The sequence below is a fragment of the Furipterus horrens genome, unplaced genomic scaffold (genome assembly GCF_987537825.1).
Source record: "Furipterus horrens unplaced genomic scaffold, mFurHor1.1.pri manual_scaffold_1, whole genome shotgun sequence".
Classification (NCBI taxonomy): Eukaryota; Metazoa; Chordata; class Mammalia; order Chiroptera; family Furipteridae; genus Furipterus; species Furipterus horrens.
The window spans coordinates 44,285,975-44,302,115 of record NW_028327171.1 but is presented as its reverse complement, the minus strand read 5'-3'; the positions used below and the strand labels follow the sequence as shown (position 1 = coordinate 44,302,115).

At 43.3% G+C, this 16,141-nt stretch overlaps 1 protein-coding gene and 1 long non-coding RNA gene across 3 annotated transcripts in view; one reads left to right on the top strand and one right to left on the bottom strand.

Annotated features, from left to right (window-relative positions):
• Window positions 1-77: 77 nt before the first annotated feature.
• LOC150020960 (uncharacterized) lies at window positions 78-9,961 on the bottom strand. The gene is made up of 3 exons (XR_016510566.1): window positions 9,913-9,961; window positions 2,125-2,172; window positions 78-186 (listed from the first exon to the last, which is right to left on the bottom strand). It is a non-coding gene; the product is annotated as an uncharacterized LOC150020960 (long non-coding RNA).
• Window positions 5,891-16,141, top strand: part of LAMP3 (lysosome associated membrane protein 3) — a 23,678-nt gene continuing 13,427 nt past the window's right edge. Inside the window, exons 1-3 of one of the 2 annotated variants that reach the window (XM_090274443.1) lie at window positions 5,891-6,135; window positions 9,055-9,803; window positions 10,666-10,794. In XM_090274443.1, the coding sequence (XP_090130569.1) occupies window positions 5,934-6,135; window positions 9,055-9,803; window positions 10,666-10,794 (1,080 nt within the window). In that variant the 5' untranslated portion in view covers window positions 5,891-5,933. The remainder of the gene's footprint in view (window positions 6,136-9,054; window positions 9,804-10,665; window positions 10,795-16,141) is intronic. The other variant, XM_090274452.1, reaches the window with a different exon arrangement.

The following is a 16,141-nucleotide window of genomic DNA, read 5'->3' as shown; positions in this document are numbered from 1 at the left end:
TGGCTCAGTGGGTTGGGTGTCATTCTGCAAGCTGAAAGGTCACCGGTTCAATTCCCAGTCAGGATACATGCCTGGGTTGTGGACCAGGTCCCAGGTTGGGGACGGGACCTGTGAGAGGCAACCGACTGATGTTTTTCTCACTCGTTGATGTTTCTCTCCCTTTCTTCTCCTTTTCTTCCCCTCTCTCTAAAAAGAAGTAAATAAAATTTAAAAAAAAGTTTTTTTTTAATTTATGGCACAGAGTATTTCCTTGGTATTTAAAGAGCTTTTACAAACCAATAACATAACAATAGAAAAAAATGGGCAAAGGACATGAATATACACAGGAAAAGGAATTCAAAATCCAATAAATATATTTTAAAAACCAAAACAATGAGGTATCATTTTTCATTATCAGCGTTCCAAGGTTTAAAACTGGTAATATCTACTATTGGAAAGACTCTAGGACAGTGGGTCTCAACCTTCCTAATGCTGCAACCCTTTAATACAGTTCCTCAAGTTGTGGTGACCCCCAACCATAAAATTATTTTTGTTGCTACTTCATAATTGTAATTTTGCTACTCTTATGAATTGTAATGTAGATATCTGATATGCAGTATATATTTTCATTGTTACAAATTGAACATAATTAAAGCATAGTGATTAATCACAAAAACAATATGCAATTATATATGTGTTTTCCAATGGTCTTAGGCGACCCCTGTGAAAGGGTCATTCAATCCACAAAGGGGTCGCGACCCACAGGTTGAGAACGGCTGCTCTAGGACAACCAGTGCTCTCATACACCATTGGTGAGCGTAAGTTAGTACTAGATTTTTAGAAAACAATTTGCAGTGGCTATCAAATTTAAAATATGTATATGGAAGACCCAAAGATAATGACAATGGACATGATAAAACTCCCAATCAACCATCCCTCCTTACTCATGCACCTAACTTTCAATTGCTTCTCATTTTGTACTCTTAAATAAGACCACTCATCCAAGAATCAGCAGACAACTGAGAAAAGCCTCTCACATGGAAGAGACTAAAATAAAGAGAAAAAAGCAACTTAAAAAAATAAAATATTTATATTATTTGATCCAGCAATTCTACTTCTAGGAATTTATTTTAATGATATACAAATAAACAAAGATATATAGGTATATACAGTGTTCACTACAACATTACTTTTAATAGGAAAACAAGTAATAGAAGATGCGAGACAACCTAAGTGTCTATAGTAGTGATAAAATTTATCCCCAAAATTTACTGCTCCCTTTCACTGCGGATTGTAGTGATGACTACTAAACAGAATGTGGTGAAACTGATGGCAATACACTTTCCAGACTGGGTTATAAAAAGAATTTTGTCTTCTTCCTCATTCTGTCTCTTGGATAACTCACCATGAGAAGCCAGCTACCATGTTGAGAAGAAACTGAAGCAGCGCCATGACAAGACCCACATGCAAGAACTGAAGCCTCTTGCCAACAGCTATATGAATGAGCCACCTTGGAAGTAGATTCTTCAGCCCCAGCCGCTTTCTTGGCTGAAACCTCACGAGACACCCAGGGCCAGAAGAATCCAGCTAAGATGCTTATGAACTCATTACCAGAGGACCATAAGTTAATAAACATTTGTTGTTGTAAGCTGATGAGTTTTAGTGTCATTTGTTAAGCAACAATAGATAACAAATATAATGTTAAATAATAAAAAGCTGATTAATACAGTATTGTACTGGCATGCAATGAAACTCTATGCAGCTGTTAAAAATACTGTCTTCTGCCTAAGATGTAGAAAGCTAGAAAGAGTACTAACCCCACACTTGCAAGATTTAAAAATCTGGAAAATACACAAATTTTCAACTTTTCTTGAACTCATGAGAGAACGGAGTTCACAAGGCAACATCTAACTTGAAATCTAAGGAAAATCAGGCAAGCACCTACCAAGTGAGAAGAGACTCAAACACTTTCTTACCTGGGGCAAGCACTGCTATACACTGGCAGGGAGAATTCAGCTAAAATTGTTAATGGCCCAGTGTGGGTCAGTTGGCAAGAGAAAATAGAATCCCTGGGGACCACAGATATAGGAGAAATTTGCATCCGCTTGTGCAGACTTTTCTCCAATGATCTTTTAGGCCACTTACCAAGAAGATTAGGGCAAGTCCTGAGAAAGCATCTTTTCTGGCACAGATCTGGAAGAGGAGAATATCAATTGATGTAGGAAAGGCCTGAAACAGCTCAGATCCTAGTGCCTGGTCTTTCCTACAGAACAAAAGAAGAACCAACTATTGGAGAAAAGCAATAAACACTTATGTCCAGCCCAGCTGGGGAAAGATAACAGAATTAAAAGCAAACCTCTGGTCCTGGGGGTGGGGCAGGAATATGTGCTGGGTCCAGAACTACTGCTAAGGAAGGGACAGAAACACTGAAGGTGACACACTCAAAAGACCCAGGACACAGTATCTGCATAACTGAGAGATATTCAGAACTCCCCACCCCACCACCAGGCTAACAACTCTGACTAATGAGTAACACTGGAGTATTGCTGCCAGTGAATGGAGAGACTTTCCAACACACAGCAGTGAAGACCCTCAATCTGAGGGTGGAGCAGAGATTGAGGAAACAGATTTGGACAAACAAGCCCAATCCTAAACCCAGGTAACACTTGAGGAATTTGAGATGTGTGTTGTACTTTGGGTGACTAACAACAAAAAACCCAAGGATCTACCAAAGGAATGAAGACTGCCAGAAATGGTAATCACATAAGTATAAAAGTTTTTTTCCTTATTTACATCTCTTTAAAAGGCAGATGTTCTTTCTCTAACTCATTTGTCTTGCTGAGACCCAGAAAATCCATGATTATGATTAATAATAAACATATTTCAGTATTTCTGTTTGTTTCCTATAGTATTCCTTTTGAGCTGAAGTTTTAGGGAAAACAATTTTGTTAGGTAGCCAAGGTGGCTAAGAGAAGACCTGGAGCCAGAAAAGTCCAATTAAGGGCTTTTATTAGAAGGGAGACACTGCCATCAGGTGGGCTGAACCCGAAAAGACTGCAGTGCCACGTGAAGGGGTAGAGGGATTTTTAAGGGTGTGGAGTAGACCCCCAGGGGGGTGAGTCATCCTGCTGGTTGGTTCCAGACATTCAGAGTGTAGGTGTTTGTAAAATAACAGTGTCCTCTGATTAGAGATGGCTGCTAGGAGATTTACAGTCCTTGTTTCTAGGAAATGCTCAAAGGAGAGGGGAAGGGGCAATGGGGGCAGAACCCTCTTTGTTTTAGCACAGACAGTCACTCAGGTCCTTCAAGTCCCAGTACATCAGGTGGTAGGTCACAGGACGGGCGAAATGACAGTCTTTGGCTCTAACAAATTTTATGTGCTTAAGTTTTGTTAAAAAAAAAAAAAATATATATATATATACATATACACACACATATATATGTATATAGACACGCACATATACCTATCTGTATTAGAGGAAAAACTGCTCTTATTTATTTCTGTAAGATATCACCAATTAAATAAATATTTTAGTGGAAGTTGAAATTTAGGGACTTATTTAATTTTTGAGCTGTAGAGCATATAGTGTGGTTGTTTTGGTTTTTGTTTGTTCATTTTGGTCTCTCAACAGAAGATGTCAAAATAATTTATAGAATCTCATATTTTATGGACAGTTGTTGTTTCTTCAAAACAATCATGACAATTCTTCCAAATGTTTGTTCAAAACATATACAACTCTAACCCCCACATTAAAAAAAAAAAAAAGACTTTAAATTAAAAACAAAAACAATATGTTGTGGAGTTTATGCCATATGCAAAATTAAATGTATGGCAACAATAGAACAGAAGTCAGGAGGAGAGAAACTGAAGTGCACTGTTTAGGTTTTAATATTATATGTGAACTGGTATAATACTATTTGAAAGTATATTGTGATACCTTAAAGATATATACTATAAACCCTAAAGCAAACACTAAAATAACGTGACAGGTTACAAGTAATAAGCCAACAAATAAGATAAGATAGAATTTAAAAAGCACAAGTAATCTAAGAGTTGGCCAAGAAAGAGGAGAAATGAAACAAGAACATAAGAAAAATAGAAAACAATTGCCAAGATGATAGATATAAACATAACCATATCAGTAGTTACATGGTCTGAATACTTCAATTAAAAGAGAAAAATTGTTAAATTGGATATTAAAATAAAAGATTACCCTGCTGAAGCCAGAAAACCTGGTGTTCATGCTGCCTGTCATCTACCAGACCCAATAAGCAGAGACAGGGATTGAATCTTCATGGGCACTTCATCAAGATGGTCTGTGATCTGAGAAGACGGTGGGTTTGTACCCTAACAGACCAGCTTAAATTCCATTTTAAACTGACTCTTTTTATAAGGAGAAGAAAACGGTTTGGAATTCAGGGAACAAGTTAATCAGATAAAAGCTGCAGTATTCTTTCCTCTGTGTCCTGGGTGGTGGTCTTTATTTGTGTCTGTGGTCATCTCACCCTGGAATACAATGGCTCAGACACCATCTTGATTGCTTGCCTTCCTCCTGAGGCACAAAAGTGGAACTGCTTATGGTCTCCTGGAGCCAAGGTGGGTCATACCTTCAGTTCCTGAAACAATAGCTTTTTACATACATTGATTACTAAGTATACTATCTATTACCTGAAACTAAAATTATTCCAACATTTGAGTTCCCCATCACTGCAGCCTACAAGAAACCTGCTCTATATATAAAGGCACAAATATGTTAAAAGGATGAAAAAATATATAGTATGTTAACACTGATCAAAAGAAAGCCAAATGACTATGTCAATATAAAACAAAGTGGGTCTCAGAACAAAGAATATAACCAAAAATAAAGAAGATTTTTAAATGATAAGGTGGTTAATCCATCAAGAGGACATCCCAATCCTAAATATTCACACATCAATAACAGAACTTCAGAATACACAAAATAAAAACAGAACTGCAAAGAGAAATAGTACAAATGCACAATTATAGTCAGATATTTCAATTTCTCTCTTGAAAGAACTGATAAAAGAAAATCAGTAAGAATATAGAATATTTAAACAATACTATCAACCAATCTAACCAAATTAACATGTGTAGAGCAGTGGATTCAACAACAGAATACACATATTCTTCTTAAGTGCCCCCAGAACACTTAACAAGACAGACCATCATTATGGGAAGAATTGTGTCCCCTTGTGCTGTGTTGATCTTATTCTATTGATAGTGATACTATAGGCTATGGATGTATATTCTTCCCTCAGACTCACAGGCCTGAGAGCTAGACCACCATTGTTTTGTCTGATTGATAGAGGAAGGATGTAAGACATGAAAAGGTTGCCTTTCAAAGATATTGAGTATTTTTGTGTTCCAGGAACTTTTGGTTTGTAAAGACACCTGGGAGTAGGCATTATTTTCCGCATTACACAACAGAAGAAACCGAGGCACAGAGAGGTTACCTAAGGTCATAGAGTTGGTGAGTTGGAAAGGCCAGAGTCTCTGGCTCCTCACCAGGTGAGGTCCTCGGGTGAGGCCCGGATGAGGTGGCCACAGGGATCCAGCAGGGCTGCCTCACACATTTGTGAGTACACAGAGCAACAGACAATGCTCTAGCTGTTGTGTTTGCAGATTCCTGCCCACGCTCATGACTGCGGAGCTGACCCTCTCCTGGCTGAGAAGAGCCCCTGGGTTTACAGAACCGTACTCAAGATCTTAGAGGAAAATGGAGATCCAACTTATGAGAGAAAGGGCTGGCCTGCCACAGGTCCACCATCTTTGTGGAGAAATAATCTCAAATGCCCTGCACGCTGGGTGGGGCGGCATCCCCAGCCCTCACAAACACGAAAGGCAGAGATGAAAATGCCTGCTTCTTCTCAAGGGCCACTTGTGGTTTTCCTTCGCAGGCGGGAGGGCCTTAAAGCTACTTCTCATTATGTAAATGACTTCGGTTTCTTTGCCACAAGTGAAGGAGGGAGCCTGCCCTGGAATTAGTCTCCAGCAGGTCAGAAAAGCCAGCTGTGCTAAGCGTGGCAGCTGCAGAGCAGTGGCTCCAGCCCTTGGTGAGTCCGCAGCTTCCCCTGGCTCCCCAGTCATGCCCTGTCAGCTCTCTGCAGCGATGGTGCTCTTCGTGTCCCTGGCCGGTGAGTGACACATGTGACTTTGCATAGTGACTCTGCCGTGTCTGATTCCATTAAATTTAAATGCATTTTGGTGTGAATGACCAAGGTGAGACAGGATATTCAGTAGAGAGCTGTTTTAGCTGCAGACCGTGGTATTTGGCATAGGGGTGTCTCCTTATTACCTTACATTTCATTTTTTTCAAGGGCTTTCACAGTGTGGACTTGCTTTCTATGAGTTAGACAGAGTAGGTGTGAACCCCACAAGACAGTGACTCTGTCCCTGGTTCACAAATGGGTTCTGGGTGCCATCTCAGGGAGAGTTTGTAGAGATCACTTATATTTAGGAGAGGGAGAACTGAGCCGGGATTTCGGCATGGGGCTCTTGCTACATTGTCTGGTAAAAGCAAATCACATCTTGGTTTTTCTGTTTTTCTCAGACAGAAATGCTATGTTTGCATTATATATACAGTGAACTGTGAGGATGAATAAGATGCGGTCTGAAAAATTGTGCCATTTCAAAAAGTAGTAAGCTGGGACCTCAAAGATTTAAAAATATGACCATTATACTTCAGATCAGCGAGGCTGTCTGGGAACCTGAGCTTTTCATGACTGGTTTATGCGCCCATCCCCTGCTTTCACCAAGAGTATTTTCTCTCTAAGACACTGAGTCCTCTGTGTGCTATTATCAGCTTTGCTGGTTCATTCACACTTCCTTCTAGAACCACTGAACTGAACATGTGAGGGAACTAGCTCTGTCCACACAGCCCTGCTAACATGCTCAAATGGGGGACACAGAGGCACTTAAGTGTAAAATGACTTGTTATGAAAGTTGGATGACGGGTCAGGCCAGCCGCCCTATTCCGAGCTCTTTATTCTTGTGCCACGTGTGCAGAATTAGTTTCACATTCTTTTGGAGGCAAAGGGGAAAGTCATCATTTCATTTAGGGGGCAAGCTAATAAAGCAAAAGATCTCAGTCCAGCAGTAACCCTCAGTGACAATTCAATGGCTGCCAGGTGACAGATTCAGGAATGCAATCAGTGCTCAATAAATGCAAGTGCAGGTTGAGAGGAAATGCTGCAAATTCTCAGAGGTGAACTAAGTGCAGCATTTTCCACATGGGGGTACTGAGGCTGCTTAAAGAATTGCTCATGGTCACTCAGCTCACCAGGGGCAGCCCTGAGACACGAATCCTGAAAGTCAGGCTTCGCGGGCCATGCTCCACACGGCTGCACCTGCGCACAGAGGTTCAAGAAACGCTTGTTGAACTGAAGAGGAAAGACCATTAGACATTTCACTAGGAGAGACATAGCTTCTAGGTCCACTAGCTGTGTGATCGTTAACCAGTCACTCTGCTTCCCTGGTCTCAAATTCCTTTCTAATAAAAGGAGGGGATTTCCCTTTGTGTCAGTTAAAGTTTCGGTTCAGCTGCATATAAGAGACAAGCTCCAAATAATATTTAAGCAAGATAAATGTTCATTTCTCTCTTGCGTGAAAACAAGCCCAGAGGAATTCAGACCATGTCTGGTGTGGGGACTCATTTTCATGGACCCAGACCATCCTCTGGGTGACTCCTGCCCAGAAGGTCTCCTCCTGGTTCGGGATGTCTGGTGCAGCTCCAGCCATCACATACGAGTTGCAGGCAGGTTAAAGGAGAAAAACAGCCCGACAATAGAGAAGCCACACAAATGATTGTGCTGCCTTCAAACAGCCTTCCCAGAAGGTCCACATAATCCTACCCATTCTACTACTTTGGCTCAAACTCAGTTGCCTGTTCCCACCCAGCTGGAAAGGAGGCTTGGACTTCAGGTTCTTTATTCCAGGCAGCAGCAGGTGCTCGGCTTACACTTGCAGTTCTGTTACTAAGGGAAAAGGGGAGACTGGATTTTGGGGTAGTCATCCAGCAGTCTCTGCCACAGGGCTAGAGCCCCTTCTGTTTGTGGTTCTCTTTGAATCTCAAGTCCCACAGGAAACTAACAGAGGTAAGATTTATATCTTTTTTGTTGAAAAGTCTATCGTTAAACTGAAATTGTGAGGATAATTGTGCTAAGGGCCCGCTCCTACCCCTCACACATCCAGAAACAGTCTTCCTACTACACCCAGCTGGGGCGGCTTCTGCTGCCTGGGGACATGCCAAAGAAAGTGTTCTGGGGCCAAATACAGTTCCATGTCCCTGAATGTGGCCCCAGTGCTCCTGTACACCCATCTGGGTGCCTTAGAGCTCTGCAGACACAGTGCAGCCTCCAAGACATGCCAGGCCTGCTCCCTGCTTCCCTCACCCACCTGCCCTCTTCCCTGCACCCTCCTTATGTTCCCATCACGCTGACCCCCCCCCCCTGTTATTCTCCAAACACACCAGGCTCTGAAGACTCTGTGCCTTTGCACATATGCTTCCTCCTACCTGGGAGACCAATTACTCATAGGTCCACTTCACACATCAAATTAGGGTTTGGACTAGATGATTTTTAAGACCCTTTTTGAATCTGGGATTATGTGATTTTATGCAAACTATACAACTCTGTATCTCTTTACCACCACTATTCACGTGGCCCCAGCTCCATCAGGCCATCACAGCTGCGCTCTACCCAGGAACACCTTCTTCCCAGGAACTGTCTGGATTCACATTGGAAGAGGGGGAATGAAGAGGCATTGACACTTAGATATCTCACTAAGCATGATCACCTGGTGTGTTAGGACCACACCCATCAAGACAAAAAGGCTGGATGCAATATGATCACAACCCTGTAAAGAACATGGGTACAACCGAAATATTACAGCTGTGGTCTTATGGTAGAATCTTGAGTGATCTTGAGTTGATTGTTATAGCCCTGTAAATTTCCTCCCAATCTGAAAATATGCATGTTAATTTTTAATGAAGAATGAGGGAGGGGCTTCATGAGCGCTTAGTTGGTGTGTTCACACTTTTGTTTCCTACTTTGCAGTGATTCTGCACTATGGCAGTCAGGCAAGAGCCACAGGGTTTCCAGGAGTCACAGATTCTTCCCAGCCCACAAGAGCAGCAACAGTGCAGGCCACAGCAAAACCTTCTTTTCTGCAACCAACTAACCAAGAGTCTCACAAAACTACAGCAGCAAAATTAACCAGTGGTCACGTCACCTCTCAAATAGCTGCCACGACCTCCAACTCTGAGACCTCAACCACGCACACAATAAAAACTCTAACAACCTCCTTGGCTACCACAAACAGCACCCCATCCTCCAGCCCAATAATCCACACTGTAATCACAACCCTGGCCACACCCAACAACTCACACACGGCTACTGCTCTAGTCACTGAGGCTACAATCGGCCCCACTGCAGCTCCTGGTTCACTGCCATCCACCATCACTCTACCAGTTCATACAATGGGAACCAGCCCATCCACTGTCAACCCCACAACTGGGAAGACCGTCCCAGCCAGTAGCCAGACCACCCTTCCAGCAACTTTATCCACCTCACCACACATCAGCACAACCAGTCAGAAACCCAGTCAACCCACCCATGCCCCAGGAATAACCACAGCTGTACACAATGCCACCCAAACTGCCTCACCTGCCACCATGGCTCCTAGGCCCACCCTTGCACCTGTGCCATCAGCAGTCAAGACTGGAATTTATCAAGTTCTAAATGGAAGCAGGCTCTGTATCAAAGCAGAGATGGGGATCGAGCTGACAGTTCAAGACACAGAGTCGGTAAGTTGGGGCCCTGGGACTGTAATACTATCTTCAAAAAGTTTGAGCAGAGTTTGCCTTGCCAAGAATGAGCATCCCCCTGTGCTCTGTATCTTAATGAAGCACATACCTGTGAGCACCTTTTTCTCCAAGGTGCTGCCTTAAGAGGTGAATCTGTTTTAGAATATGTATAAAAATAGAAACCAACCATGACTGCTCAGAAAGAGCACACACCAACAATTTAAATATGCACACCCTTCACTTTTAGCCAACAGAGGCCAAGTATCAGGGTGTGTTCAGAGTTGATCCCATCCTGGTCCTGCCCCACCTGATGGCTTCCAAGCCTTGGCAACTTTCCTGTGAAATGACAGGTTTGGGTTAGATGGTGTCCATGGTTCCAGCCAGCTGTGACACTAATATGGAAAATCTAGATTAACAAGAAGATTGGAGGGCTGGGGGTGAGGCTGAGATTATTTGATTTATTCAAGGAATTGCCCTAAAAAATGTACTTTCCTTTTTTGCAGTTTTTATGGTTTCAAATAAAACTTCCACATTTGAAACAAAAGTATATTATATAGCAAAGCTTTCTTAAGTACCTTTAAGCATGTGTAATCTAACAAAAATTAAATTCCACAAAGTTTATCAGGAATATATCCGCCATGAGTTATCTACCAAGGATCTCCTTGCTGTGGGAGAACACCTTTAAAAAATGTTTTGAACATAACAGTTTGAAAATGGGAGGCGTCATCCAGGGACTTTGAAATTTTCAAGGGAACAACCATTAGCCTTGAGTTTTAGACTCCCTTATCCGTCTGTGCTTCTGGTTCCCTAGCTAGAGTGTTATCCTGTATCTCAGTGAGCTGATCTATTTTATTTGGTTTAGGATTTTTCATCTCAGCGATACTTTAACATCGACCCCAATGCAACCCAAGCCTCTGGGAATTGTGGCGTCCGAAATTCCAACCTTCTCTTGAATTTCCAGGGCGGATTTGTGAATTTCACGTTCACCAAGGTGAGGACTGACCTCCTTCATATCACTTTCCCTTTCCCTCCCCCTGAGGCCCGGTGGTGCAATTCCACACTCCACTGTAAGTTTCAGGGGAAATAGACCTCAGGGCCTTTTGAGATGTTCTCTGATAAGAATAAGGGCATGGAGATGGAGAGGAGGAAAGTGTCGACATCTTATGTTTGCCTTCTTCCTCCTTCAGCCTTCTCTATGCAGCTCAGAAGGCCTTTCATGCCTCTTAGGGCAGACTTGGCCTTGAGGAACCTGGCCACAGGTGCCCTTTGCAAACCACCCAAAGCAGGAAGTTTACAGATGAACAGACCCAGAGAAATTCCCAGTGGACACCAGAGAAATGAGATCATTCTAAGAACAAAACCAAATGTCAGAATGGGTCTTTCCAACCACAGTAGGCAAAATTCAGGGACTAACCAGGCCCTGGGTTTTCCCAATTGTAATCTGGGAGGGCATAAACAACAGACTAGAATGGAAAGAACACGGGCATGGGGTCAGAAGCTCGGCTGCAAATTTGATTCTGTCGTTCTCTTTGTGACATTAGGCAGGCAGCTTAAATTGAGCTTTCTTTTATCATTTGAAAAATGGAGGAAGGGAATGAGAGATCACCTCTGTAAAGAGCATTGTCCAATACAAGGAAATAGATGTTCATTAGCCAGGAACTATGTGATTGGAATGACTGAAATGGGCAAATGTCTTTAGGAGACAAGGTTGGTCATTCCGCTCATACCCCTTGGAGTCTTCAAATATAGGCCAAGTAAGAGCTGAGGAGGAGATACCAAGAGGTATCTCTGGAACTCTGTGTGCTTCCCTTCTTACCTGTCTAATGTGGCCTCTGAAGTTACAGGGGTCACAGTTAGCAGATCTTGGTTAGGAATGAGCATAGATTTTGAGATCAGAGAAACCAAAACTGAGTCTCAGCCATAGTACTTACCAGCTGCATGACCTCGGCTTACTGGGGCCTGTTTCCTCATCTATAAAATGGAAATAATTACATCTAGCTAATAGGACCCTGGGGAGGATTAGAAAATGGTATGTGTAAACCATCTGGCACACTGTTTAATAAAGGGGGGTAGTTATTATTGTCATCATTACTAGATTGGTCTCAAAGTCTTGATCCCCCTGGTGTGCACTTCTCTCCTTAGGGCAGAGATGCACTTGCATCAGCACCAGATAGGAAAGACATGGTCCCTCCCACCAGAAGAACAGTCAGGGCAGAATAAGTGCTCTATCCCTGGACGACTGAAGTTAAACTATAGAGGTGTCAGGAATTTTTTTAAAAGTCACATCAGTAAGCTGGCAGAGGTGAGAGGTCCAAGCACTGACACTGTAGTTCAGGGCTGGATTGCCCCCAGATTGCAGCTAGTGTGGGCGACTCCCGGAGGGAGGGCGAGCCGACCTCCGACCTCCAGCACCTGACCATGACTCACCACAGCCACTGCTGCCAGGCCATAGGGAGAACCACCAGCAGGAGTTTCCTTGGTGCCCTCAACTTCTCTTTTTGCTACTTTCCTGTCTCCTGATGTCCCCTCTCCCTGCCTTTCTGACGCCTTCAGGCTGGTCTCTGTTGATCAAACTCCACCGGAGGGCTGAATTGCTGCCTTTCTGGGAGTTCTCTGTGCTTCCAGAGGTGTGGGCCGGAAATGAGTGCCCAGACTCAGCTAGAGGGACCAGCAGGGCCACCCCCCTCACCATCCCCTCCACCCCTGCCTTCAGGAAGGAGCCTCGTGAGCCACTCTCAGTCCACAGCCCCATGTGTTGCAGTAGCTGCTCTGAGTCTCACTCACCAAATTCCCCTTATTCCCCAGCACCGATTCCCCAAGTAGCCGACTTCGCTTTCCTACAAGAGGAAAGCAAAGAGACTCACAGGAGATAAAATTTCCCACCGGTCTTAGTCCTTCTGAGGATTTCTGCATTGAAAAAGAAAACTTGTTTAAACCCCTCAAATGACCACAACTTCAAAGATCACAGGGGGACTAAGCATGTAATTTAATGAATGAAGGCAGTAGGCTAAGAAATGTTTCTTTTTCCCTTGAAACAGGTGTTAATTTTTTATTTTCTCACTTCTTCAATAACAAGATATTTTTAATTAATTCAATTAACCAAGATTTTATAATAGGCTATGTATGGCAAGGACATACATAACCTAGTACTCGCAACATTTCTGGAAGGAGTTTGCATTTGTACCCTACGACCCTAGGTCTTCTATGCCTCCTTTCACATCTTGAGTGAAAATATTTTCCCTCTGTTGATGAAGACCAATACAAAGAAGGATTTCATTTTTCCATTAAATCTGCGGAAGAAAACCATTAGAGCAAGCACAAGATGTTTGTTTCAACTAATAAGGCCTCTGTAGCCAGGAGATAAAAGGAAGGCTAGAGGGTTCCCGTCCTGCCCAGAGGGGCAGCCACTCCACAGCTGTGGCTGGTGGTGACAGTGGTGGGGCTGGCCTCTAGCTCAGGGCACTAGTCACTGTCTTTCATGGCAGGCACTGCCCTCCTGCGCCAGTTGTTAAATATTCTACACATCACCTCTATCAGGGTGTAATGAGAGACCAATGTTGGCCAATCTTCTGATTGTTTAAGAAAAGGCAACAGTTCAATCTTTTTATAAAAACATGATTTTTAAGTGTTGGCAACATTTTTTTTTTTTTAATTTGAACATTCTGGCCAAACAAAACACAGCTGGGGGCCAGATTCAGTCTCAGGACCCAGTACTGTGCCTTCTGCTCTAATAGGTGGGCTGTGGGAAATGCACGGAGGCAGGAAAGCCATCTAGATTATTCCACAACAGAAATGGGCTCAACCAGTCAGCAAGTTTTCAAATATTGCTACATTCTATATCGGCATCTCTCAACAGATGCAGGAGTAACATTTGGGGTCAGATGAGTCCTCGTGGTGGGGTCAGTCCTGTGCCTTGTGAAATGTTGAACAGCATCCCTGGCCTCTACCTACTAGATGCCAACCCTAGCTGTGGCAACCCAACATGTCTCTAGACATTGCCAAATGTCCTCCTGGAGGCAAAGTCAACCCTGATTGAGAACCAGCACCCCAGAGAAAAAGAGAGCCTTGGAAAGCAGGAGTATATGTTAGTTATAATGTAACAGATGCTACAAATGAGGAGCAAGTTGTAGAATGGTAAATGGATGGTGATTAGCAAGCCTGATTTATCAACCAATTTATCAGTAAGAATTCACAGAGCACCTAGTTCATCCTCAACACTGAGCTAGACATTATGGGGGGAAAGAAAAGAAATATTAGCTATAGTTCCAAGTTTCAAGTCACGGGCAAAAATTTGTAATTTTTTCAGTTGAAATATAGTGACAGAAACAGAGAAAAATCTGCCTCCTAAACTGTCACTTGATGTTATTGTTCAATCAAGACTTAAATTAGCCATATCATTTTCATGTGACCACGGACAAGTTGCTAGTTCTCTCTCTGAGTCTATTTCCTCTCCTATATAATGGGACTGAGCAATAGCTACTTTGTTGGTTGCTGTGAGGGTGAACTGGGCTAGCACATGTGAACTTGCTAAGGATGGTTTCTGGGGTTAGGAGAGGTGGGTTCCCTTTCTCATTTCTCTCAGTTTCATTTTTTTTTAAAGAACTGAAAACCTTTCCATGACAGTGTCTCATTTGATTAAAGTAGCATGTTGGAAGTTGTTCAGGTCCTTCAGGTGCAAGATAAATAGACCTCCCTTCCCCTGCCAATGTCCTTGCTGCCCAGATAGTTGGTTTTTTTGTTTGTTTGTTTTGTTTTTAAGGCTTTATTTATTTTTAGAGTGAGGGGAAGGGAGGGAAAAAGAGAGGGAAAAAAACATCAACATGTCGTTGTCTCTCATGCACCCCTAACCGGGGACCTGGCCCACAACCCAGGCATGTGCCCTGACTGGGAATTGAACTGGCGACCCTTTGGTTCGCAGGCCAGCACTCTACCCCCTGAGCCATGCCAACCAGGGCCAGATAGTTGGTTTTAAGAATGCCTTTCAGCAATTTTGTGAAGAGTTCATTTTTCTGTGCTCAACACTATCCCTTTCTTATGCACCTGATTGGCAGGGCAGCTCCAGGACATGGGAGAAATCAGTCACCAGTGGGGAAGGAGGTGCGCCAGGGCTACGCAGTGTACTGGCCAGCTGAGGTCTGGAAATCTGCCACTGTTGAGCCGCCTCGTGTTTCCTTAGAGCCTTCCAGGCACCTGTGGAGTCCTCTTAGACTATAGACTCATGAGAACTGTGGTCAGTTTTTGATGTTAACACCCGCAGAGGGCACTATTTAGAACTTCCCAAGTATCCAGTACCATTTTATGCCCTGTTTTCTCTTTGCCTTTCCCTTTGCCCGGAAGGCCCCTCCCAGCCCTCAGCCCCCTTTTGTATTCATCCTTTAAGATGACCTAATTATCTTTAACCCTGAAGTCTCCCCCACCCCCACCTCCATCCCAGGTAAAACTTGGAGACTTCCTTCTCTTAGTTCTCTGAGCCTCCAGTTATCATCCCCCACCTCCATTAGTGCCTTCATCACACATTCTGCCATCTCTGACTTAATCACATTTCTCTCTCCAGTGCCCATCCCTGACTTGGTGCATAGCACATAGCAAATGTTTGATGGAGAAACAAATCAGTGAAGGAGTGAATCTAAATTGCACAGAGAACTGGGCCAAGGCCCCAGAAAGTGTATCAGGAGCTCTGAAGAAAGAGCCTCTTTGGCTTCCTTTTGCTATGTAGCCAGAGCAAAGATTTCTTGCCATAGTCACAACAATGCTGAGGCAAAGAGACCTGATTGGTGCTGAAGACAAAACTCACATCCTGAACATCTGTGACTATGAAACTCCTACACTACATTTTGCAGACTAGAAGACCCTGGGCCTGCACTCATTGTCATGCTGCCCTCCCGAGAGGGCTTGGCTGGCTGGCACGCTCTGGGCCCCATCCTTTGCTAAGGAGGAGGTTTAGGTCCCTTGAGGAATTAGAATCTCTTGCATGAGATCTTTCAGAGCTCTCTTTCCATACTGGCAGACACTGTAAATTGAATAATGTGCGGAATGTAATTTGCCTTGCACTTGGGGTTAAGTCTAACACCTGCTTGAGGCTTCCCACCTTCCCCTGACCCCCTCCTGTCCCCCGGAGCTCAGGGTTCAGCTTCTTTAATCAATAGAACTGTCTAAGTTTAGCTCACTTACTTGTTCTCTCTTTTTCTATTTGTGGTAGACCTGAGTTCTAGGAAATAGATTAAGAACATACCATTTAACCTCAATAAGAGAGGTTTACGGGGAAGGGGCAATCTAATCTACTATTACCATTGTTAATAACGCCAAGTAAAATTTGAATAAATACTCTGTGATGAGTT